The sequence below is a fragment of the Salvelinus sp. IW2-2015 genome, linkage group LG34, assembly GCF_002910315.2.
Source record: "Salvelinus sp. IW2-2015 linkage group LG34, ASM291031v2, whole genome shotgun sequence".
Taxonomy (NCBI): domain Eukaryota; kingdom Metazoa; phylum Chordata; class Actinopteri; order Salmoniformes; family Salmonidae; genus Salvelinus; species Salvelinus sp. IW2-2015.
Window position 1 is genome coordinate 2,304,333 of NC_036873.1, and position 26,612 is coordinate 2,330,944.

Genomic DNA, 26,612 nt, shown 5'->3' on the forward strand with positions numbered 1-26,612 from the left:
TCCCTTCATGTCAGCAGTGTATCCATCTGTGAATAGATTTTTCTTCAGCAAGATAATGCCCCAGCCACAAGGCTAGGATTGTCCAGGAATGGTTCCACGAACGTGACAGTGAATTCAGCTTACTGCAGTGGCCTGCCCAGTCACCAGATCTCAATCAAATTGAGCATCTGTGGGATGAGATGGAACGAGCTATTCAGAGTAGAGATCCACTACCAGCCAACTTGACACAACTGTGGGAAGCATTGGAGTCAACATGGGCCAACATCCCTGTGGAACGCTTTCGACACCTTGAAGAGTCCATGCCCTGACGAATTGAGGCTGTTCTGAGGTCAAAAGGGGGTGCAACTCAGTATTAGGAAGTTATACTGTTTTGTACACTCAGTGTATATAGACAGGTGTGTTTCTTTCTAAATCATGTCTAAACAATTGAATTGGCCACAGGTGTACTCCAATCATGTTGTAGTGACATTTCTAGGATGATTGAAGGAAATTGGATGCACCTGAGCTCAATTTGGAGTGTCATAGCAAATGGGTGTGAATACTTATGTAAATGAGATATTTCTATATTTCACTTTCAATAAATGTGAAAAATACTAAAAACATGTGTTCACTTTGTCATTATGGGGTATTGTGTGTAGATGTGGAATAAGTCAAGGGGTATAAATACTTTCTGAAGACACAGTATATTAAGTTCTGTATATGTATTTCTCCCTTACCTTCCTCCTCCATCTTTAGTCCACTCAGCAGGTCAATGCTCTCTGGTCTGTCTTCTATTGGGCATGGTCCCACGCTTAAGATAAACTGGGCCCATATCCACAAAGTGCTGATCTAGGATCAGTTCCCCACCTGTCTACATAGTCTTATTCATTATGATCTAAAAGGCTAAATTTATCCTAGATCAGCACCCCGACTCTGAGAGGCTTTGTGGGTATGGACTAGAGGTCGACCGATTATGATTTTTCAACGCCGATACCGATACCAATTATTGGAGGACCCCAAAAAAGCTGATACCGATTAATCGGACGATTTTTATATATCGGCCGATATATATATATATATTTGTAATAATGACAATTACAACAATACTGAATGAACACTTACTTTAACTTAATATAATACATAAATAAAATCAATTTAGTCTCAAATAAATAATGAAACATGTTCAATTTGGTTTAAATAATGCGGTTTAAATAAAAAGTGTTGGAGAAGAAAGTAAAAGTGCAATATGTGCCATGTAAAAAAGCTAACGTTTAAGATCCTTGCTCAGAACATCAGAACATATGAAAGCTGGTGGTTCCTTTTAACATGAGTCTTCAATATTCCCAGTTAAGAAGTTTTAGGTTGTAGTTATTATAGGAATTATAGGACTATTTCTCTCTATACCATTTGTATTTCATATCATTTTGACTATTGGATGTTCTTATAGGCACGTTAGTATTGCCAGCCTAATCTCGGGAGTTGATAGACTTGAAGTCATAAACAGCGCAATGCTTGAAGCACAGCGAAGAGCTGCTGGAAACGCAGGAAAGTGCTGTTTGAATGAATGCTTGAATGAATGCTTACGAGCCTGCTGCTGCCTACCACCGTTCAGTTAGACTGCTCTATCAAATCATAGACTTAATTATAATATAATAAACACACAGAAATACGAGCCTCAGGTCATTAACTATAATTTCGAAAACAAAACGTTTATTCTTTCAGTGAAATACAGAAGCGTTCCGTATTTTATCTAACGGGTGGCAACYCTAAGTCTAAATATTGCTGTTACATTGCACAACCTTCAATGTTAGGTCATAATTATGTAAAATTCTGGCGAATTAATTACGGTCTTTGCTAGGAAGAAATGGTCTTCACACAGTTCGCAACGAGCCAGGCGGCCCAAACTGCTGCATATACCCTGACTCTGCTTGCACAGAACGCAAGAGAAGTGACACAATTTCCCTAGTTAAAATAAATTCATGTTAGCAGGCAATATTAACTAAATATGCAGGTTAAAAAAAATAACTTGTGTATTGATTTTAAGAAAGGCATTGGTGTTTATGGTTAGGTACACATTGGTGCAACGACAATGCTTTTTTTCGCGAATGCGCTTGTTAAATCATCACCCGTTTGGTGAAGTAGGCTGTGATTTGATGATAAATTAACATGCCCCGCATTGATTATATGCAACGCAGGACAAGCTAGATAAACTAGTAATATCATCAACCATGTGTAGTTAACTAGTGATTATGTTAAAATTGATTGTTTTTTATAAGATAAGCTTAATGCTAGCTAGCAACTTACCTTGGCTTCTTGCTGCACTCGCGTAACAGGTGGTCAGCCTGCCACGCATTCTTCTCGTGGAGTGCAATGTAATCGCCCATAATCGGCATCCAAAAATGCTGATTACCGATTGATATGAAAACTTGAAATCGGCCCTAATTAATTGGCCATGCCGATTAATCGGTCAACCTCTAATATGGACCCTGACCTAATACAATGCAGACAGTAGTTTACATTGGGCTCACCTAAGTGAGACTGTGTGTGGTCCTGTGCTGCTCAGCTGGTTCCTCTGTGGGTTCAGGAGGAGGTGTAGTATGGTTGTCCTCCATGACCATGGTCCCCTCAGGGTTCCCCAGACCCTCCTCCTTCACCAGCAGCACCTCCAGACCCTCCTCCTCCTCCTGGAAGAGACAGGTGATACAGATTACACAGACATACACTCCCTCAGGTACGTACACACAGATAATAAACACACTTTCAACATGTAGTGTTTACCCATCCCCACTATGTTTGAGTCCAATACCGTAGTTACAGAATGACTTCATTGTTGTAAAATCCATSATGGTAAATATGTTGTGGGTAAAAATAAGTCAGCTAAGTCAGCTGTCAAAAGTCAGACAAATCTGACTAAACTATTTTGACGTGTACAGTAGGTGTCTGTTAGTGTGTGTGTCAGCAGGTAGACATATTTAGTGTATATTGGTTATAAAGCTCTGTTGGGATGCAGAATAGGGTGAGATCAGTTACTGTCTTACCTCAATTAGCCACGAAATCCCTAGTTTGAAAGTGACAAACAGTTTTCTGGAAGCTGTGCTGCGCCATTTTCCCTAAATTTCTCTCCACGTGGACCAGCCCCCTAGCAAATCGAGATCCAGCCAATGATATTCACCCCCTCTATGTTTTTTGAGTGATAGCTAGCAAGAATCACACACAGCAGAACAAGAGAGAGAGCAATGACGTGAATTGAACATACACTATATACACAAAAGTATGTTGACACCCCTCAAATTAGTGGATTTGGCTATTTCAGCCGCACCCGTTGCTGACAGGTGTATAAAATTGAGCACGCAGCCATGCAATCTCCATAAACAAACATTGGCAGAAGAATGGCCTTACTGAAGAGCTCAGTGACATTCAWTGTGGCACCGTCATAGGATGCCACCTTTCCAACAAGTCAGTTTGTAAAATTTCGGCCCTGTTAGAGCTGCCCCCGGTCAACAGCGAGTGCTGTTATTGTGAAGTGGAAATGTCTAGGAGCAACAACGACTCAGCCGCGAAGTGGTAGGCCACACAAGCTCACAGAACGGAAATCTTAACGCTACAGTGTACAATGACATTCTAGATGATTCTGTGCTTCCAGCTTTGTGGCAACAGTTTGGGAAAGGCCCTTTCCTATTTCAGCATGGCAATGCCCCCGTGCACAAAGTGAGATCCATACAGAAATGGTTTGTTAAGATCGGTGTGGAAGAACTTGACTGGCCTGCACAGAGAACTGACCTCAACCACATCGAACACCTTTGGGATGAATTGGTACACAGACTGTGAGCCAGGCCTAATCACCCCGAGCTGACAAGGTACAAATCTGTCGTTCTGCCCCTGAACAAGGCAGTTAACCCACTGTTCCTAGGCCGTCATTGAAAATAAGAATTTGTTCTTAACTGACTTGCCTAGTTAAATAAAGGTAAAATAAAAATAAATAAAAATGTTCCAACATGGAAAGACTTCCCAGAAGAGTGGAGACTGTTATAGCAGCAAAGGGGGGGACCAACTCCATATTAATGCCCATGATTTTGGAATGAGATGTTCGACAAGCAGGTGTCCACATAATTTAGGTCATGTGAGGTAGTACGCAATTTTCGGGGATCACTTCTGGCTCATGGGCTACTTTCAGAAGAACTGGCTAAAAAGAATAATGAGAGTCTTAGAATTAAAAGTCCCATTTTGTGTTTATTAAACAAACAAGTTTTAAATACTCCATATGAAAACCACACATACAGGTCTCAACTAAAAATCTGCATGAACTTGATAAACTGCATACATTTTCTCATTAAAAGTGTCTTGGGGGGAAAATGAAGTAGTTGAATGGAAGTAATGAAATCGGCATTTGTGAACATTATATAGCCTACACCAGGACTCTCCAACCCTGTTCCTGGAGAGCTATCGTCCTGTAGGTTCACTCCAACCCTRATCTAGCACAACTGATTCTAATAATTAGTTGGTTGATAAGCTGAAACAGGCTCGATACAAGTAGGGTTAGAGCGAAAACCTACAAGAGACCCCTGGCCTACACAGTACAAACACAATATGTAACAGACTTTTTAGGCTTATAAACTGTATGCCTTATATATATCACACAATGTCTGGATGCAGTATTCTACCCAGGAATATTCAACACTGAAATGTGTTACTCTTGTTTTTGCAAATGGATCTGTGGATCTATTCTGCTGACAACAATGAAAATTAGTCCTTGTCTTTAATACAGGGTTTGATCTAAACCTCAGAAGCTATCGGGTGGAATGGTTACTTTCTATATTATAGAGTGGAATGTTTTTTTTGCTGGTGTATCCTGAGGTAGCTCCTCTCTGAAAAACTCTTACTACAATGCGTACAAGCAAACGGCCTTTCTCCCGTGTGGACCTTCAGGTGCATCTTCAGCTGGTGCTGGCGGGAGAACCTTTTCTCACACTGGGGGCAGCTGTAGGGTTTCTCCCCTGTGTGGACCCTCTGGTGCCTCTTCAAGTTGCCAGCCTGGGCGAAGCTCATGTGACACTGGGTACAGCTGAAGGGTTTCACCCCTGTGTGGACCCTCTGGTGCCTCTTCAAGTCGCCAGCCTGGGCGAAGCGCATGTGACACTGAGTACAGCTGAAGGATTTCACCCCTGTGTGGACCCTCTGGTGGATCTCCACCTTCTGGGGGCAAGGGGAGTGGGTCGTGACATTTGGATTTGTCTCTAAGCTTTCCCTATAATCTAAAAAATCTCTACCTTGTGAGTGTCCTTCTCCTGAGGGAGTCTCGTCTACATTCCATGTCAGAGGAACATCGCCCTCCACTTTTACAGTCACCTCATCTACGACTATAACCTCCCCTTTCTTATCTAGGCACCCTTCAGAGTATACGCTACTACTGTGCTGGTTCCAGTCCCCACTAGACAGATCAGTCTGTGTCTCTAAACCCAAGGGCATGTTGCCAGGGTCCATCTCTGTTGTATAAGAACAAGACAGATCATCACTGCCAGTGACTAACGTGTCACCATCTCCACAAGAATGAACCATTCTCTGGCTCTGGTAAAATACCGGTAGGTATTCTGAGCCGGGAGCAGGAGGACAACCCAGTGGCCCTAGTCTCTCTGAGTCTGATCGGTGGTCAGATCCTGTGCGTAAGAGCCTGTGTGTTACAGGTAAAGTCTCTGTGTCTGTCGCTGACTTGAGGATGGCGTTCGGCGTTCCACTGACCTCCATGATGCTGCGTCGGGTCCTGACCTGCGGTGCGACGGAGGTGGCGAGGTCCTCCGTGGCTACAGGGAGCACCACTCCAGCCGCTGCGCCAGTCTGGATGTCTCTGCTGTGTATTAAGTTCTCCTCTCCTTCAGTCTTCTCCTGCTTGAACCCAGGTCCTGCAGCCTCTGCTGACTGACACAAAAAGAGAGAAGGTTATTACCGGTACAGTGAAGTTGGATAACAATGTCGTAGGGCTCTCACATGCTGAGGATGTACATGTAAGCAAATTAATAGTTGAAGGAGCCTTTCTGAAATAAAAGGGCAATGTTTGACAAACTGTCATTTTCAATGTCACACTATGACACAAACCTCTATTACGATAACATGCTGGGTTGAGGTTCCACTCCCCTCATCTATAGCTATGGGTTGGTCATCTCTCCACGCATTGTGTTCCACTGGCTTCACAAAGCTCYTGTGGCCTCCAGTGARATGTCCTTCACCTAAGAGAGTGATTGGGGAAWAAGGGGTGGTTAAGTTAGGTACTGTCAATACTCAATGCTATATTGAACACTGTCTACAATTGGCAAGGATGTAAGGTAACACTTCTCATAACGTCAATATATACTATTGATGGATTGATTATGTTCCATGCATCATATTATTTTAATTGAGTATGATAATAGGAAACTCAGTAAATCAAGAATCTGGTTAGAATATGATATTGTCTTTGTGCAASAATAATTTGTTCTTCATTGACCTACCTGGTAAAAAAAAAAATGCTAAACAAAAAAAAAGCTAGATAATCAGGGGAAGTATTGGATACTATCGAAAAATGTCACAAGACCCAATTCTAGGTAACACATCTGAACACATGCACTGAGGGGAAAGGGGCGATAGCCCCTGCCTTCTGCAAAATGTACCTCTTGCCATTCCTCTGTATCGGTCGAAGATCTTGACACTACTGGGACGACTGGCGAGGACGCGCTCTCGCATTGTCTTCTCTGCGCGCTCGCGTGCCACCTTCAGTTCCAGTAGCTGCAGTTTTCTCCGCAATGCCCTGTTTTCTTTCTGGCTTTGAGTTATTTCCAAACGAAATACTGCATAATCGTCGTCTACGAGTTTACAGATCTCTGCAACGGCTGAATTCGCTAGCACCTCCATGATGGAGGCTAATTGAGTGTGAAAAACCATACAGTTAGCCATTGTTAACAGCTACTAGCTAGCGTTACCTAGATAACATCTATCAACCAAGTCCTATTTCCAACGCGAATCAAACATTACCTGGGGGAAAGTATTAATCATATTTTGAGTTCCATGGTGTTAATACAGGTCTAAATAACAACAATAAAAACGCTAACGTGGAAATTGTTCTTGGTTACTGTTCTCTTCCGTTTACACTAAAGAGAAAGGATCTTATTGGTTCGCGTAATAGCTGAAAGGGTGTGGTTAAAGTGAAATGTATGCTCGCTGTTCTTTGAAGTACTGTACTGGTTATTACATAATGGCGTCTTTTTGCAAGCACACACTCAGCCATGTTGGTCAAAGCCCAAGGTGAAAGTGTAGGGGTTTGAATAAACGCGAAAAAATCAGGTCTGTGGTAAACACAGGTTTAGGATATCTTATACGTTTTCTATGAGCTATTCTTCATCAGCCAACGTAACTTTTTGTSAATTTTGAAGCATTTGAGACGTTAAAACATTTATGTAATCAATGCACGGACATAAAGACTTCATAATTCATAAAGGTCATATTAACTGACTGATATTATCTCATGGGTCGTTCCATGTCATTTCAGCAAGCAATTTTAGGCTGTCCTGAAATCGTTTCTGTAGTTAGAAACATAAGATTACCATTTCTGCAAMATTATTTTGATTAAATATAATTTGAAATTAAAGCAATTGATGGCACCCAAAATTGCCATTTTAATTTATAGAACTCATATAATATTCAATAAACATAGTACCTAACATTCGATTTGAACCAAACTTTTTTCTAACTCTAACCACGTTTCTATCCAGTTGTATGCGAGTAAAATCATACCATATAAAAAAAAAAAAAATTTATGTGCAAATATTAACATAATAACTATCATAAAGAAGTAAATTTGGAGTCACGCGATGATATGGTGTGTGGTCCACCCACTACGACTCGGGAAACCATGCAGTTTATTAAACTTGTCACGGTCGTCTTTAGGTGAAAGAGAGGACCAAGGCGCAGCGTGATATAAATACATMTTTTATTTGAAGATGAAAACGAATACTAATACAAACTAGACAAAAACAACAAAGAAGCTACAAAACGAAAGTGCAGACACAAGCAACTAACGTCAAGACATAGACAATTACCCACAACCTACCTAATGCCTATGGCTGCCTTAAATATGGCTCCCAATCAGAGACAACGATAGACAGCTGTCTCTGATTGAGAACCAATCCAGGCAACCATAGACTTACATAAACACCTACACTGAACACAACCCCATGAACTCTACAAAACCCCCTAGACAATACAAACACCCTAGACTAGACAAAAACACACAAACATCCCCCATGTCACACCCTGACCTAACTAAAATAATAAAGAAAACAAAGATAACTAAGGCCAGGGCGTGACAAAACTACAGATGAAATAAATTATACTGAACTTCACAGGGTGGTGAAAGTGCACAGTGATACAGTAAGTTTGAATAACAAATACAAATATTCTGTCTCTTATCCATAATAATCTCATCATGTAGACTCACTAGCCTACTTTCACTGTACGTAAATCTGAGAACCTCCAATTAGTATGAAATGTTACGTTTCTTATAGTATGTATTCATGTGTGGATTTCCATCACCCATTTCGTATGACATGTTATGAGTTACATGTTATGAATTTGCAAAAATGTACACTACCGGTCAAAAGTTTTAGAACACCTACTCATCCACACCTACTCATCCAAGGATTTTTCTTTATTTTTACTATTTTCTACATTGTAGAATAATAGTGAAGACATCAAAACTATGAAATAACACATATGGAATCATGTAGTAACCAAAAAAGTGTTAAACATATCAAAATAGATTTTATATTTGAGATTCTTCAAATAGCCACCCTTTGCCTTGATGACAGCTTTGCACACACTTGGCATTCTCTCAACCAGCTTCATGAGGTAGTCACCTGGAATGCATTTCAATTAACAGGTGTGCCTTCTTAAAAGTTAATTTGTGGAATTTCGTTAATTGCGTTTGAGCCAATCAGTTRTGTTGTGTAGGGGGATATACAGGAGATAGCCCTATTTGGTAAAATACCAAGTCCATATTATGGCAAGAACAGCTCAAATAAGCAAAGAGAAATGACAGTCTATCATTACTTTAAGACATGAAGGTCAGTCAATACGGAAAATTTCAAGAACTTTGAAAGTTTCTTCAAGTGCAGTCGCAAAAACAGTCAAGCGCTATGATGAAACTAGCTCTCATGAGGACCGCCACAGGAATGGAAGACCCAGAGTTACCTCTGCTGCAGAGGATAAGTTCTTTAGAGTTACCAGCCTCAGAAATTGCAGCCCAAATAAATGCTTCACAGAGTTCAAGTAACTGACACATCTCAACATCAACTGTTCAGAGGAGATTGTGAATCAGGCCTTCATGGTCGAATTGCTGCAAAGAAACCACTACTAAAGGACACCAATAATAAGAAGAGACTTGCTTGGGCCAAGAAACACAAGCAATGGACATTAGACCGTTGGAAATTTGTCCTTTGGTGTGGAGTCCAAATTTAAGATTTTTTGCTTCCAACCGCCGTGTCTATGTGAGATGCAGTGTGGGTGTCTCCGCATGTGTATTTCCCACCGTAAAGCATGGAGGAGGAGGTGTTATGGTGTGGGGGTGCGTTGCTGGTGACACTGTGTTATGAGAATTTTGTTATCAATGTTCATAAACTTAAATTAATCTACTCAGTCTGCAACCCAGAGTTTGTAAGACTATGGTTGAATTAAACCAGTACCAGCTGGTTTAGGATATCTTTTACGTTTTCTATGAGCTATTCTTCATCAGCCAACATAACTTTTTGTGAATTTCGTTTCTATCCAGTTGTATGTGAGTAAAATCATACCATATAAAAAAAAAAGAAATCGATACAATTTTATAAATCCCGACAGATAATTTGTTCATTTAACATGACGGTCAATCACCCTCGGTCTGGGGCTCCATGCAAGATCTCACCTCGTGGGGCATCAATGATCATAGTTCTGCTTTTCTGATGTATCAAATACTTATGTCATGCAATAAAATGCAAATTAAATACTTAAAAATCATACAATGTGATTTTCTGGATTTTTGTTTTAGATTCCGTCTCTCACAGTTGAAGTGTACCTATGATAAAAAATTACATACTTCTACATGCTTTGTAAGTAGGAAAACCTGCAAAATCGGCAGTGTATCCAATACTTGTTCTCCCCACTGTACATACACACGAGTAGGTGAGTTGTGAGTAGGGGAGTTGTATGCTTCTCCAGAGTTCTCACCACTGTGTATCACTACCCAGCCGACAGTTCCATTCCCCCGAGATTAGGGAAACCTTGAGAAGTACTCCCTGTCCTATCATAAGTTTCTCAGAGTTCTAGCCAGGTCGGGTCAAACACAGTTTAATTGTTCTCTGTATTTTCTTAGGCACACACATACACACACATTTCTCTCCCTCACAGGTCTCTTCTGAACCTAGTTGGACTTACGTTTAATACTTTAATTATTCCTTATACATGCTACATAAACTATAATCACTAATAGTTAAGTTTCAGGGTGGAATTATTTAATCATTATCTTTAAACATATAAATTCCTTTATCACACTGTCTGTGATTTATTTAGAATTCAAGGCACACTTAATCAGCATGGCTACCACAGCACTCTGCAGTGATACGCCATCACATCTGGTTTGGGCTTGGTGGGACTATCATTTGTTTTTCAACAGGACAATGACCCAAAACACACCTCCAGGCTGTGTAAGGGCTATTTGACCAAGAAGGAGAATAATGGAGTGCTGCATCAGATGACCTGGCCTCCACAATCCCCCGACCTCAACCAAATTGAGATGGTTAGGGATGAGTTGGACCGTAGAGTGAAGGAAAAGCAGTCAACAAGTGCTCAGCATATGTGGGAACTCCTTCAAGACTGTTAGAAAAGCATTCCAGGTGAAGCTGGTTGAGAGAATGCCAAGAGTGTGCAAAGCTGTCATCAAGGCAAAGGGTGACTATTTGAAGAATCTTAAATATAAAATATGTTTTGATTTGTTTAACACTTTTTTGGTTACTACAATATTCGAATTCACAACCTTTGGGTTGCTAGACATTCTGGTTATATGCCCACCCATTGCCTTAAGTAACCATCTGTCGTATGTAACCATACCAAACATAACATATCATACTAAATGGAGTGTCTCGGATTTACTTACAGAATAATACAAAATGCTCTGAGACCAGGTAGGTATTCATTATCAGTTCTCTATGTCTTACAAGTAGTATGGAGTTGCGGCATGGAGTATTGTTTCTTCATCCTATGTAATCTATTACTGAATTTGCTGATGTTTTTTTCCCCCTCTTCTGAGAAATTAGTCAGTAACCACGTTTCCATCCAACCATTTTATGCAGATTAATTACCTGACGCATGAAAAAAGAAACTACGGAGCTGATGGAAACATGAAATGCCGATACAATTTTATTAAGGCCGACAGACAATTTATTCGTTCAACATGGTGGGATCTTTTTGTGTCAGTTAAATAAATTATGTGAGAAATGACAGTGGAAACGCCTTTATGCACAAATATTGCTATAATAACTATCATATCGAAGTAAACTTGGAGTCATGCGATGATGTGTTGTGTTGTCCTCCCGGGACACTACGACTCGGGAAGGCATGCAGTGTATTAGCAGTGGTGGAAAAATTTCCCAATTGTCATACTTGAGTAAAAGTATAGATGCCTTAATAGAAAATGATTCAATTAAAAGTGAAAGTCACCCAGTAAAATACTACTTGAGTAAAATGATATATTTGGTTTTAAATACACTTAAGTATCAAAATGTAATTGCTAAAATATACTTAAGTATTGAAAGTAGAAGTACAAATGATTTCAAATTCCTTATCTTAAGAAAACCAGACAGCACCATTTTCTTGTTTTTTAAATGTACAAATAGTCAGGGCCACACTCCAACACTCAGACATAATTTACAAACGAAGCATGAGTGTTTAGTGAGTCCACCAGATCAGAGGCAGTGGGCACGACCAGAGATGTTCTCTTGATAAGTGCGTGAATTGGACCATTTCCCTGTCCTGCTAAGCATTCAAAATGGAATGAGTACTTTTGGGTGTCAGGTAAAATGTATGGAGTAAAAAGTACACTATTTTCTTAAGGAATGTAGTGAAGTAAAGTAGTCAAAAATATAAATAGTTAAGTAAAGTACAGATACCCTCCAAAACTACTTAAGTAGTACTTTAAAGTATTTTTACTTAAGTACTTTACACCACTGTTTGTTAGTCTACAGATGAAATAAATGAACTTCACAGAGTGGTGAATGTGCAAGGGAATGAGCTTGATGCTCCTTTCCAATAAATATTGAGGGTCTTATTCTGGTGAGCAATTCTGGTGTYTGTAACCATTTAGAGAAAGCCTACTTAAAACAAGTTGTTTCATTTTATTATAATTTTATAAAAATTATTCACTGTCTTTTTAGGTCTTATCAATAGCCTAGTGAATGTAAACTTTCTTATTGACAACATTTGGTATGTCCATGGCTCAGACATAATGAATGCATTTCAGCGTGAATGCTATGTTTAACATTATTAACTGGATGGTTCGAGTCCTGAATGCTGATTGGCTGACAGCCGTGGTATATCAGACCGTATACCACGGGTATGGCAAAACCCTTATTTTTACTGCTCTAATTCCATTGGTAAACAGTTTATAATAGCAATAAGGCACCTCAGGGGTTTGTGATATATGGCCAATATACAACAGCTAAGGGCTGTGTCCAGGCACTCCGTGTTGCGTCGTGCTAAGAACTGCTCTTAGCCGTGGTATATTGGCCATATACCACACCCCCTCTCGGGCCTTATTGCTTAAATATATTTCCATATTGAAACCATGCAATTACTCAGAACAATGTGGACTGCAAACATGTTAAACATATTTAGCAAATATGGGATAGGCCTGGATTTATTTATTTTTGTTTCTGTAGGCTATTTAACAAACTAGGCTATAACGGACTAACGTTAGAATTGGAGTTGATGAGAATGCAATACATAAAAGACCATAAATACACAACTTGAAGCAACCACATATTTAGCCATGGAGTACGTTCTGATTGGCCAGTGAAGGGTCGTCACTCCTTACCACAGATCCAAAGTCATAAACCCTTCCTATTTCTACAATTTGTCTTCTTAAAATCTGATTTTAAACCTAACTCTAACCTTAACCACATTGCTAACCTTTTGCCTAACATTAAAGCTGCAATATGTAACTTTTTGTGCTACCCCACAGAAATGTGAGTTATAGATATGTCATTCACCTCAATAGCAAGTCTAAGAAGCTGTAGATCCGTTCTATGTGCGCTGTTTCTATACTTCCCTTTCTTAAGTTTAATTTTTGTATCTTACTTTCGGTTTCATACACCAGCTGAAAATACTATATTTTGGGTTATTGAAAATATATTTCACTGCAGTTTAGATGGTACAATGATTCTCTACACTGCTTGTTTTGGCACATAAACTGAAATTAGGCGAACTACTCGAATTTTCACAACCAGGAAATGGCAGAGAGATTTCGGCATATTGCACCTTTAAATTAAGACCAAAAAGGACATTTTTGTTTTCRTGAATTTTTACAATACAGCCAATTTTGTTGTGGTTGTGGCTTATGTAACTAGTGACAACTGGGGTCAAGCCTCAACACCTACATCTTGCTTATTCATCAAAACCCAGACTTTTTACACCAGCTACCTTGCCCATAATTCCAACTGTGAAATAAAATAAATATTTTACACACCCCTGAACCTATAGCACTACCACCCCAGCCACGCTAAGATTTACCATTAGGTTTGTTAAAATAGAGCCCCAAATCTACTATGATCAGTATCTTTCAAGCTGAGAGCAGACTTTTTTTTTGTTGAACAGTATCTTTGCAAGAATAGAGTAGAAAATAATAGAATTAATGACTTTATTCAATCTACATCACCTCAGTAAGGTAAATATTCAACTGTCTTTGTTCTAGCATAGGTTTACTGTCTCTGTAAAAACAAGTATTTTTTTAGTCCTGTTTCAAATGACAAGCTAACGAAGTGTTAATAAGGGGTATGTGGTTAATTACCCTCTTACCCAAAAACACTTCACATGTACATCTCAAGCCACACGGCTACGATTTATCCCCATTGTGGACACTCCTATGTCTGAGAAGGCTACTCAGGAAGGAGAAGCTCTTGTAACATAGTTTGCACTTGAAGGACCTCTCCTTGGTGTGAACGGTCTGGTGCTTATTCACAGTACACCTCAGTAAAGTGCTTACCAAACATGGGGTAGGCGCACAGCTTGTCGGCGTCCATCCTAATGCTCGACCTCCCACGTTGTGACCCAATGACACCAGAGGAGGGAGAAGCAGGAGCCACCACCCTCAGGTGGTTAGTCATTGAGCTCCCTCTAGACATTGTTGTGGGTGTTGTTGGGATTGTGTGCTGTGTTGTAGGCTAAGTAACTTTCGTGTCCATATGTGAATTAAATATGTTTTGGTTCGACTGAGAGAAGGGAAAGTCAGTCCCTACAATGATACAAAAATAACCAAGTAAGTCAGCACAGAGTCAATTTTGTATTTAATTTAAACCAAATAGTCCTACACTCATAACGTGAAGATCAGTACTTTTATAGCAAAATATGATACGTGACAAGTTGAATAACTTTTCTCACTATGGTAACACTTTACCGTACATCTAGTACCCTCGCTTTAATAAAATACATTTTAGAATACTTTGGAAAAGGATAAAACATTACATTGCACACAAACAGGACAGGGTTGTCACTTTACATCAGCGAAGCACTTTTACAGACACCATATCATCTACTCTGCCTCATCACACATTATTTCCTCAGTTTACCTCATCCAGTTCCCTACTACATCCCAAACTAGTACTAAATCATCAAATCAAATTATATTGGTCACATACGTGTTAGCAATGTTATTGCGGGTGTAGCGAAATGCTTATAAATGCTTGTACTACATTACATGTCCCTATACTCTAGACATGGGTCGTGTGCATTTTCTGCTGATCTATCCTGACGTGTCTCCTCTCTGAGAACCTCTTTCCGCAGTGCGTACAGGCGAACGGCCTCTCCCGTGTGGACCTTCAGGTGCACTTTCATATTGTGCTGGTGGGAGAACCTTTTCTCACACTGGGGGCAGCTGTAGGGTTTCTCCCCTGTGTGGACCCTCTGATGCCTCTTCAGGTGGGTCGATCGGGAGAAACGGGCCCGGCACAGGTGGCAGCCGAACGGTTTCTCCCCTGTGTGTATCCTCTGGTGGATCTCCACCTGTTTGGGGAARCTGAAAGCTTTCCCACAGAACGAACACGGGAAGCGTTTTTCTTTACTGATTCCGTCTCTACTACTGTCATTTGTCAATGGGCTTGTGTAGCCATTTAGTGTTGAAGCATTGTCTGAGGTCTGGTTTAACATAAGGAGAGTGTGAGGAGGATGAAGGCCAGGGAGGGTCTGTGTTGTCACAGGGTCCATGTTCCAGTTGATAGAGCCTATAGAAGGCAGGCTGAAGGCAGCATCTGTTAGAGGGTTAACCTGAGGCGCCATCAGTCTCTCTGAATCACAACTATAGGAGCAGGACGGAGCATCACTAGCCGAGTCTGTGTCTGTTCTCTCCAACCGCATACGGACACCTCCACGTCCCCGCAGACCAAATCTACGCCTCGCAGTGGTCTCAGCCAGTCTGTTGTCATGGAGACTAAGTTCAGTTGTGGTTTTGTGTTCGGCTGTTTGTTTCTGGTTGTGGTTAACAGTGTTGATCCCCAGCCCAGAGTTGAGCACGCTGTCCCATCCACAGACCTCGACCATGTCACTTCTGGACCTGGCCTGCTCAGTGACGTTCTCCTCTGGGCCCTTGACTGCACCGGTCTGGCAATCCAAAATGGCCATCCAATCTCCTCTGTTAACCTCCAGCCAACCACCTGCAGGAAGAGGTAACAAAACAGACTATAAGAATATTTAGAAGATAAATACACAACGCAGAGGATGAGAGGACAAGAGTAAATAGTTGGTCTTCAGTTCCACAGCTGTTTAGAATCTGTGGAATGTCAGTCCTGCACGCAGAGCTACGAGTGCCACGTTTTCATTGGTCTGTACATTGAGTCTGGAGCAGGATACTTGTTATTTGGCCATTGGCCCAGTTGTACTGCAAGGACTTCTGATTGGTCAACCCCACACTATGGTGGGGGGTTATGAATGACATCCTGTTCCTTTGTTCTGTGGAGAAAAGCTGAGGACAGGGGAGACTGAACATCTACCTCCCAGCATAACATCTATGATTTGTCCTCTTTGAATAAACCTATTTTTCTCCCCGATTTGCCTTGGGGTTTGTGTTATTGAAGAATAACATCAACTGCTAACAAGACTTTATAAACATGCCAGAGAAAACATAACGTTATGACTATGACTACTGTTCCCTGAAGGAGTGAAACTGGATTTATTCCTTAAATTTAAATACCGCTCTTCACCAAGCCCAGGAACGGGCGGCGCAGGGCCAAACGGGTGTTGTACCTAATTTTTCTCCTTCAGGGAACAGTATTATAGACATAACATTACGTTCCCTTTCAGTCAGTCCATTTCGGAATAGCACACTATGGGAAAATATAATCACGCCCTAGCCGACCCCAACGGATACTAAATGAAACAGCCCATGGCAGACCACCCACAGCGTGCTGCCTAGTTATTTCCCATCCCAGCTGTAAGCACATTGTGGGCTACACTGGAGCAGTGACATCCAAGCGATAAAACCTTTAAAAAATGTGTGGTGATGCTCAACTCGCCGTGGCACAAATATCTCCTCTAGTCAACCTTTTAAACAATGCCCAATATGCTGCCAGACCCCTTGTGAAGTAGGAGCTGGAACAGCTAGGTAACCCTTGCCGCTATATGCCAGGGGGAGAGAGAGTGTTTAGAGAGCGCCCTGCCGGGAGCTGGATTAGCGACACATACAAAAAGCTGGTCACATAACTGGATATCCCAGGTCAGTTCAAAGTACGTGTGTTAAGCGCACACCGGACATGTAACCTTTTTTGCTTTTCAGAAGCAAAACGAGGAGGCGAAAAGGGAAATAGCTCAAAAGCTAAAAGGACCTGTAGAACATGACTTTCGGGGCGAAGGCTGCATTGTCAACCTTTGTCGCCCTGGGCGAACTGAGTCCAAGAAGAGTGTACGGATAACGCGTGGAAGTCCCCAACAAGTTTAACTGAGGCCAAAGCCACGAGTATAGATCTTTTGTAGAAGAGGATCTTCAGATCCACCGACTCCAGAGGCTCAAAGAGGGCCGCACATAGTGCCTCCAAAACCAGAGCCAAGTCCCATGTGGGCACAATAGGTTTAGAGACCGGTCTGAGACAACGTACACCTTTCAGGAACTGCACAATCAGGGGGTGGGCTCCCAGTGAGGCTCCGTCAATTCCCACATGACAGGCTGAGATGGCGGCCATGTACACTTTTAATGTTGAGAATGCCCACCCCTGCTCGAAATGCTCCTGTAGGAACATAAGGATGTCCCTCAAAGAGCACTGATAAGGAACAAGTCCTTAATCTAGGCCCCAGAGCTCAAACGCTTACCACTTATATGCATACAGCCCTGTTGTGGAGAGCACCCTTGCAGACTGAATGGTAGCAATAACATTTGGCGGTAAACCTCTAGCCATCAGATTGGCCCTCTCAGGGGCCAGGCCCATTGGAACCGAATATCCGGCCTCCCATGCCAAACCTGCCTGTGCGCCTGGGACAAGGCCACTGGTGCACCAAAGCGATCGTTTTCAACTGAGCACTGGTCCCTCAATGAGAAAAATAGACGACACTGTGCGTTTCCTGGCAACGTTGGCCCTAGTCTCCACTCCTGAGTGCCAAGTACACAGTCAATTGATAAGCCGGGCACTATGACACCGTCCGTACTTTCCGAATTGAGTAACCCATTGCACAGTGCGCCCCCACCCCTGGGGGGATGAGTCTGTTGTGACCACCTTGCGGGACAACACCTGGGCCATGAGAACCCCTTGCAACAGTAGCTGGGGATCCCTCCACTGGGCCAGTGCACGAAGGTATGTCGGGGACACTGGAATTGACAAGTTTAGGTGGCAAGATGCTTCCAAGCGCGTTGCTAGCACCCAGCACTGGAACAGCTGCATCAATAATAGTTCCAGGGGACTGACCACCATATCATAGAAGCCATCCTCCCCAGTAGGCGCAGGAACTGGTGAAAACGTACTGTGCGGCCCAACCAAAATTGGGTCAAGCAGAGCTGGAAGCTCTTTTTCTGGTTTACAATAAAACCTAGAGAATGAACATGGGGCACCAGCCTCGATGTGTGTAACACTGCTTGTTCCTTTGACTGCTATCAGCCAACTGTCTAGATAGGCCAACACCCTCAGCCCCTGATGGGTGCCAGAGCCGCCTCCACCACCCGTGAAAAGACAAGAGGCGAGAGGGACAAGCCGAACAGGAGTACCAAAAACTTGTAGGCTATCGCCTCGTAATGGAACCTCAGGAACTTAATGTGACTGGGGTACATGGGCACACGAAAGTACGCATCCTTTAGGCCGATAGTGGGTGAACCAATTGCCTGGACACATGGACAGTAATAGCCACTGGTTTGTGAGCATTTTGAACTTGCGAACTGTGAGATGCTTGTTCAGGGTACGCATGTCTAGAATATGGCTTAAACCACCGTCCCTTTTCGGAACCAGGAAATACAGACTGTACCAGCTGTCCTGGGCTTCCAACAGAGGAACCATTTGTTCTGCCTGTTTCTGGAGCAGGGAGGATATTTCCTCCCTTAATACTGGCACTGAGGCCAGGGGAACAGTTGACATGATGATGCCGCAAAACGTGGGGGTGATTCGTACAACGATGATCCAGGGCAGATCAGGCAGCGAGTCTCCTGTAAAGTGCCATCTGAGGAGGCATGACGCCCCCAGTAGTGGCCTGGGAAAAATATGTTTCCACCACACTCGACAAACTTGTGTCTGAATGTGGAGGGACAGGTTTTATTGAACTCATATGTGGAATACACAACACTCCTAACATCCTCAAACAATGGGGTTGAAACAATTTGTTTAGGTGGAAACGTTTGCCTGAAGTCTCCTTTCCTGTGCCGTAGCAGGACCATGTCGCCCCTGGAAGCGGTGCGGCGCTTGTGCCAGGCAGATTGGCGTTGCGCCTGTCAATCAGGCCGGTGCTGGGCCGGGCCGGGCCCCTGGGACAGCCCGCTTAGCCGGCCCAGCATCCCCAAAGGAGGGAGAAAAGTACGCCGCGCCTCTTCCTGGCCTTGAACCAGGCCTGCATGGCCCCCAAGGCCAAACCGAACAACCCCAGAGGACAAATCGGCTCAGAGGTACATTTGTCTGTCCCGCTCTCTCTGAAAACGTCAAAGATGACAGTGTGCCACCACAGTAGCGCCCCTGCTCTTGCCGAGTGCCAGAACGGTGCACCGGGACGTGAGCAGAATGAAGTCAGCCGTAACACGAATCTCATCCAGGAGATCTGTGTGGGGCTCTCCTGCAGCCAAAGCCATGCCAAGCTCCGGCAGCAACTCTGTCTGGTAGACCTGCAGTACAGTTATAGACAACAGGGATCAGCCACCCCCTCTGTGCAATACACCTTATCCAGCTGAGCAGGTGAAAAGCGACAGTGCTTGTTAGGGAGCGTAGGATCCGCATTAGCCACACCCTTGTTAGCCAACAGGCTAGGTAGCTTGCTATAGACTGGAGGTGTGTGCACCAGCCCCGCCCAATCCATCCCCTCCAGATCCATGAAGGAGGCACACCAATGCAGCATCAGCTGAGCTGAATGCGGGTTGGACCAGGTTGTCATAAATTCTTCGACGAAATCCAGAAACAGGGGTAGGTGGTGCTTGACTGTGGCAACCACAGGGGGCTGATACTTCCCACCGAACCTTGACTTTGCCACGGGTGTGAACATGGCCACTTCAACTCCAAAATGTATAGCCACCCTGCGGCACAATTCTATGAACAATAGGTTGGATACCAGGGTCTCCCCCACTACTCACGTAGCGTTAGGGGGTGGCTGTCTGGGAAGTCCTCTTACGAGAAACTTCTGGAGCGTCCAGAACACCATGTTGTCATCCGAAAACTGTGTCCTGTATGTCATCATGGGAGACAAACCAGCCGGCTCACTATCTCCTTGCTGGAGGCTTCCACCAAAGCCCCAAATCTCTCTCTGTTTCCTGCACCTCAGTCCCAGGCGAGATACCGGCATACGGGAAAGGAAAGTTGCCATCGGTAACTCCAAGCTTTCTCAAGAATGCGACACGTCTTGCCATGGAGTTTGCACGCAGTATGTGGCAATGCTCACACAGACTGGTTCAAGCGAGGTCTGCCTGAGCGTGTTCCAAGCCGAGACAAAACACACATAAATCGTGAGCATCTTTCAGAGAAATAGTATAACTGCATGACTGGGTGAATGAACACATCGTCGCCTCGGCCGCTTTCTTAACCGTTTTAATCATTTTCTTCCAGCAAATTGAAGAATAACTAATTGTTTGTGATTAGGAAACTTGTGAGAACAAATACAAACTAAAGCACACAACGTCCAGAGGGTGAGCACACTACCACTATGGGACAGTTTAGTTGGCGCAACATAAGGCTCGTTTTCCAATTGTTTGTTTTATTAGCGTGAATCGTTCCTGTTCACACCGAGGTGAAGAGCAGAATAATTGAAGGAAGGAATCTGTGCCTCATGTTTATCACCTGGAAAACGGGGCTTCCAGTGAGGCACAGATTTCATTGGCCTTGTCAGCTGAGACTGTAAATCTTTCAACCAAAGTCACGAGAGTGTGTTGTACCGAAGTTGACTGACTGAAGGGAAACTCATACATATTTTGAGTCAATTAACTGGTCAAGTTCATACATTATAATGTGTGTTTTTGTATACAAACATAAGTTGTATTAATTTCATTTTATAAAAGAATAATAACCAGTTGCATCACTATTTTATATGTAGGCTGTATGTATTTCTCTCTTACCTTGCTCCCCCATCTTTAATCCACTCAGCAGGTCAATGCTCTCTGGTCCATCTTCTATTGTCTCCTCTTTGACCAGCAGCAGATCAGGCTTCCCATCCTCCATGTCTACTGGCTGTAAGAGGTAAGAGATACAGAGTGAGAGGATGTTGGATCAAGACATCTAATATGAGCACCCTGGTTTGGAGCATCTTCTGATTGGCCAATGAGGGATTGCTATGAGAACTATGCAAACATGTTAGTTTGATCAAAGATCAGTTCCCTGCCTGTCTACAGTCTTATTCATTATAATCTAAAAAGCAAAACTGATCCTAGATCAGCACTTGTACTCTGAGAGGCTTTGTGGATGCGGAGGGTAGTGCGCACGGCCCAGTACATCACAAGGGCCAAGCTTCCTGCCATCCAGGACCTCTATACCAGGCGGTATAGGAAGGCCCTAAAAGTTGCCAAAGACTCCAGCCACCCTAGTCATAGACTGTTCTCTCTGCTACCGTACGGCAAGCGGTACTGGAGCGCCAAGTATAGGTCCAAAAGGCTTAACAGCTTCTAACCCCAAGCCATAAGACTCCTTAACTGCTAACCGGACTATTTGCATTGACCCCCCCCCATTTTTACGCTGCTGCTACTCTGTGTTTATTATCTATGCAGTCACTTTACCTCTACCTACATGTACATATTACCTCAATTACCTCTACTGACCTGTACCCCCGCGCATCGACTCTGTACCGTTACCCCGTGTATAGCCTTGTTACTGTTATTTTATTGTTGCTCTTTAATTATGTTATTTTTCAATTTTCTTATTTCTTCCACCATTTTTATTTATTGTTTACTTCAGTTTATTTAGTAAATACTTTTACTTATTTTTTCTTAAAACTGCATTGTTGGTTAGGGCTCGTAAGTAAGCATTTCACTGTTGTATTCTGCGCATGTGACAAATAAAATATGATTTGATCTAATACCATTCAGAGAGTAGTTTACATTGGGCTCACCTCAGTGAGACTGTGTGTGGTCCTGTGCTGCTCAGCTGGTTCCTCTGTGGGTTCAGGAGGAGGTGTAGTCTGGTTGTCCTCCATGACCATGGTCCCCTCAGGGTTCCCCAGACCCTCCTCACTCCCCTCCTCCTTAACCAGCAGCACCTCTGGACCCTCCTCCTCCTGGAAGAGAGCCATAATACAGATTACACAGACATACACTCCCTCAGGTACATACACACAGATAATAAACACACTTTAATGATGGATGGGCCATACTTGTGAACATTAGAAACAGTTCAAATTCAAACAAATGCTCTGTCACAATGTGCATCAGCTAATTAAAATGGTCAATGTTCTTGCAAGTGATAGAACGCACACACAGATAATAAACACACTTTAATGATGGATGGGCCATACTTGTGAACATTAGAAACAGTTCAAATTCAAACAAATGCTCTGTCACAATGTGCATCAGCTAATTAAAATGGTCAATGTTCTTGCAAGTGATAGAACGCACACACAGATAATAAACACACTTTCAACATGGAGTGTTTACCCATCCCCACTATGTTTGAGTCCTTACTGTAGTTACAGAATGATGACTTCATTGTTGTTAAACCCATCATGGTGGACATAAATATGATGTTGTGGGTAAAAATAAGTCAGCTATGATAAGTCAAAATTCATCAGACAAACCTGACTAAACCATTTTGAAGTGTACAGTAAGTGTTTCAGACCCCTTGCAAATGTATAAATTGTTTTTTTGTTWAAAAAAAAACTGAAATCACATTTACATAAGTAATCAGACCCTTTACTCAGTACTTTGTTGAAGCACTTTTGGCAGCGATTACAGCCTCAAGTCWTCTTGGGTATGACGCTACAAAAATGTTGGGAGTTTCTCCCATTCTTTTCATCAGATCCTCTCAAGCTCTGTCAGGTTGGCTGGGGAACGTCACTGTACAGCTATTTTCAGGTCTCTCCAGAGATGTTCAAATCGAGTTCAAGTCTGGGCTCTGGCTGGGCCACTCAAGGACATTCAGAGACTCGTGCCAAAGCCACTCCTGCGTTGTCTTGGCTGTGTGCTTAGGGTCGTTGTCTTGTTGGAAGGTGAACCTTCACCCCAGTCTGAGGTCCTGAGCGCTCTGGAGCAGGTTTTCATCAAGGATCTTTCTGTACTTTGCTCCGTTCACCTTTGCCTCGATTCTGACTAGTCTCTCAGTCCCTGCCGCTGAAAAACATCCCCACAGCATGATGCTGCCACTACCATGCTTCACCGTAGGGATGGTGCCAGGTTTCCTCCAAACGTTCAGGCAAAAGAGTTCAAATCTTGGTTTCATCTGACCAGAGAATCTGGTTTCTCATGGTCTGAGAGTCCTTTAGGTGCCTTTTGGCAAACTCCAAGCGGGTAGTGATGTGCCTTTTACTGAGGAGCGGCTTCCGTCTGGCCACTCTACCATAAAGGCCTGAATGCTGGAGTGTTGCAGAGGTGGTTGTCCTTCTGGAAGGTTCTCCCATCTCCACAGAGGAACTCTAGAGCTCTGTCAGAGTAGCCATCAGGTTCTTGGTCACTTTCCTGACCAAGGCCCTTCTCCACTTATTGCTCAGTTTGGCTGGGCAGCCAGCTCTAGGAAGAGTCTTGGGGGGTTCCCAACTTCTTCCATTTAAGAATGATGGAGGCCACTGTGTTCTTGGGGACCTTCAATGCTGCAGTCATTTTTTGGTACCCTTCCCCAGATCTGTGCCTCGACACAATCCTGTCTCGGAGCTCTACGGACAATTCCTTTGACCTCATGGCTTGATTTTTGCTCCGACATGCACTGTCAACTGTGGGACCTTATATAGACAGGTGTGTGCCTTTCCAAATCATGTCCAATCAATTGAATTTACCAGAGGTGGACTCCAATCAAGCTGTAGAAACATCTCAAGGATGACCAAATGGAAACAGGATGCACCGGAGCTCAATTTCAAGTCTCATAGCAAAGGGTCTGAATACATACTTAAATAAGGCATTAATATTTTTCTATTTTTAATACATTGGCAAAAATTTCTAAAAACCTGTGTTCGCTTTGTCATTATGGGCTATTGTGTTGATTGAGGAGTTTTCTTTAAATTTGATCCATTTTAGAATAAAGCTGTAAATAACCAAAATGTGGAAAATGCAAGGGGTCTGAATACTGAATACTTTCTGAATGCACTCTATATTGTGAACTTCCTGACGAGCAGTCTCCAGGTGGTGAGGGTAAGCACATCCGCCACGCTGACCCTCAACACTACTCCAACACCACCATTAAGTTTGCTGACGACACGACAGTGGTAGGCCTGATCACCGACGATGAGACAGCCTATAGGCAGGAGGTCAGTGACCTGGCAGTGTGGTGCCAAGACAACAACCTTTCCCTCAATGTCAGCAAGACAAAGGTGCTGATCGTGGACCACAGGAAACGGAGGGCCGAGCACACCCCCATCCACAGGGCTTTAGTGGAGCGGGTCGAGAGTCTCAATCTTGGTGTTCACATCACAGGACCCGAGCTCTCTGCCATCCAGGACCTCTATACCAGGTGTGTGCTTAGTTCCCTCCTATACTCCCTGTTCACCCACGACTGCGCGGGCATTTTTTTGCTTATCTGTACTTTACCATTTATATTTTCGACATCTTTTATTTTAACTCCACAACATTCCTAAAGAAAAGAATGTACTTTCAACTCCATGCATTTTCCCTGACACCCAAAAGTACTCTTACATTTTGAATGCTTAGCAGGACAGGAAATTGCCAAATTCACCAAGAGAACGTCCCTGGTCATCCCTACTGCCTCTGATCTTGTGGAAGCACTAAATACATGCTTTGTTTGTAAATTACTTTTGACACATAAGTATATTTAAAACCAAATATTTTCACTCAAGTAGTACTTTAGTGGGTGCCTTTCACTTGAGACATTTTCTATGAAGGTATCTTTACTTTTACTCAAGTATGACATTAGGGTACTTTTTCCACCACTGCTAAAGAGAGCCTCATTGGAAGTCTTAGAATGAAAAGTCCCATTTTGAATACAACATATGAAAATCACACATATATACACACACACCAAACAAAAATATAAACGCAACATGTTGTGTTGGTCCCATGTTTCATGAGCTGAAATAAAAGATCCCCGAAATGTTCCATATGCACAAAAAGCTTATTTGTCTCAAATTTTGTGCACAAATTTGTTTACATCCCTATTAGTGAGCAATTGTCTTTTGCCAAGATAATCCATCTACCTGACAGGTGTGGCATATCAAGAATTTGATTCAACAGAAGGATCACTACAAAGGTGCACCTTGTGCTGGGGACAATAAAAGGCCACTAAAATGTGCCGTTTTGTCAAACACAATGCCACAGATGTCTACATTTTTGAGGGAGAGTGCGATTGGCATGCTGACTGCAGGAATGTCAACCAGAGCTGTTGCCAGATAATTTAATGTTCATTTCTCTACCATAAGCCGCCTCCAACGTTGTTTTAGAGAATTTAGCAGTACGTCCACCCGGCCTCACAACCGCAGACCATGTGTAAACATTGCCAGCCCAGGACCTCCACATCTGGCTTCGCCACATGCGGAATAGTCTGAGAACAGCCACCTGGAAAGCTGATGAAACTGATGAGTGTTTCTGTCTGTAATGAAGCCCTTTTGTGGGGAAAAACTAATTCTGATTACCTGGGCCTGTCTCCCCAGTGGGTGGGCCTATTGCCTCCCAGGCCAATCCATGGCTGCGCCCCTGCCCAGTCATGTGAAATTCATAAAATTGACAGATTTCCTTATATGAACTGTAACTCAGTAAAATCTTGGAAATTGTTGCCCTTACATTTTTGTTCAGTGTAAGTAGTTGAATGGAAGCAAAGAAATATGCATTTGTGACAACATATAGCCTACACAGTACAAACACAATATGTAACAGACTTTTTAGGCTTAAAAATATCACACAATAGCTGAATGCAATATTCTACCCAGGAATATACAACACTGAAATCTGTTACTCTCGTTATTCCAAAGGCATCTGTGGATCTTTCCTGCTGACAACACTGAAAATKAATCTGTCTTTAATGCAGGGGTTGATCTAATTGTCAGAAGCTATCAAGTGGAATGGTTCCTTTATGTTATAGAGTGGAATGGTTTTTCTGCTGGTGTATCCTGAGGTAGTTCCTATCTGAGAACCTCTTTTCGCAGTACATACAGGCAAATGGCCTTTCTCCCGTATGGACATTCAGGTGCATCTTCAGATGGTGCTGGTGGGAGAACCTCTTCTCACACTGGGGGCAGCTGTAGGGTTTCTCCCCTGTGTGGACCCTCTGGTGCCTCTTCAGGTTGCAGGCCTGGGCGAAGCGCATGTGACACTGGGTACAATTGAAGGGTTTCACCCCTGTGTGGACCCTCTGGTGGATCTCCACCTTCTGGGGGCAGCTGAAGCCTTTGTTACAGAACATGCAGAGGAACCGCTTCTCTTTACCACCTGTTGTTGCTCCCCCTCCCTGAGCCTGAGCACTTTGGTCCTTTGAGTTCAATACCTGATCGAAAAGGACGCTGCTGTGTGAATCGGATGGTGCCAAGGACGTGGACACTGGGTCGCGATCCCCGAGTGTGTGTAAAGGTGAGTGGGTGGCGACATTTAGATTTGTCTCTAAGCTTTCCCTGTAGTCTAA

The 26,612-nt window shown here is 43.0% G+C and overlaps 1 protein-coding gene across 1 annotated transcript in view; it reads right to left on the reverse strand.

Moving 5' to 3' along the window:
* The window catches only part of LOC111958308 (uncharacterized), a 148,861-nt gene that overhangs the window by 95,567 nt on the left and 26,682 nt on the right, over positions 1 to 26,612 (reverse strand). Inside the window, 2 exon segments of the mRNA XM_070437149.1 lie at positions 4,807 to 5,079; positions 15,076 to 15,232. Of these exon segments, the coding sequence (XP_070293250.1) occupies positions 4,807 to 5,079; positions 15,076 to 15,232 (430 nt within the window).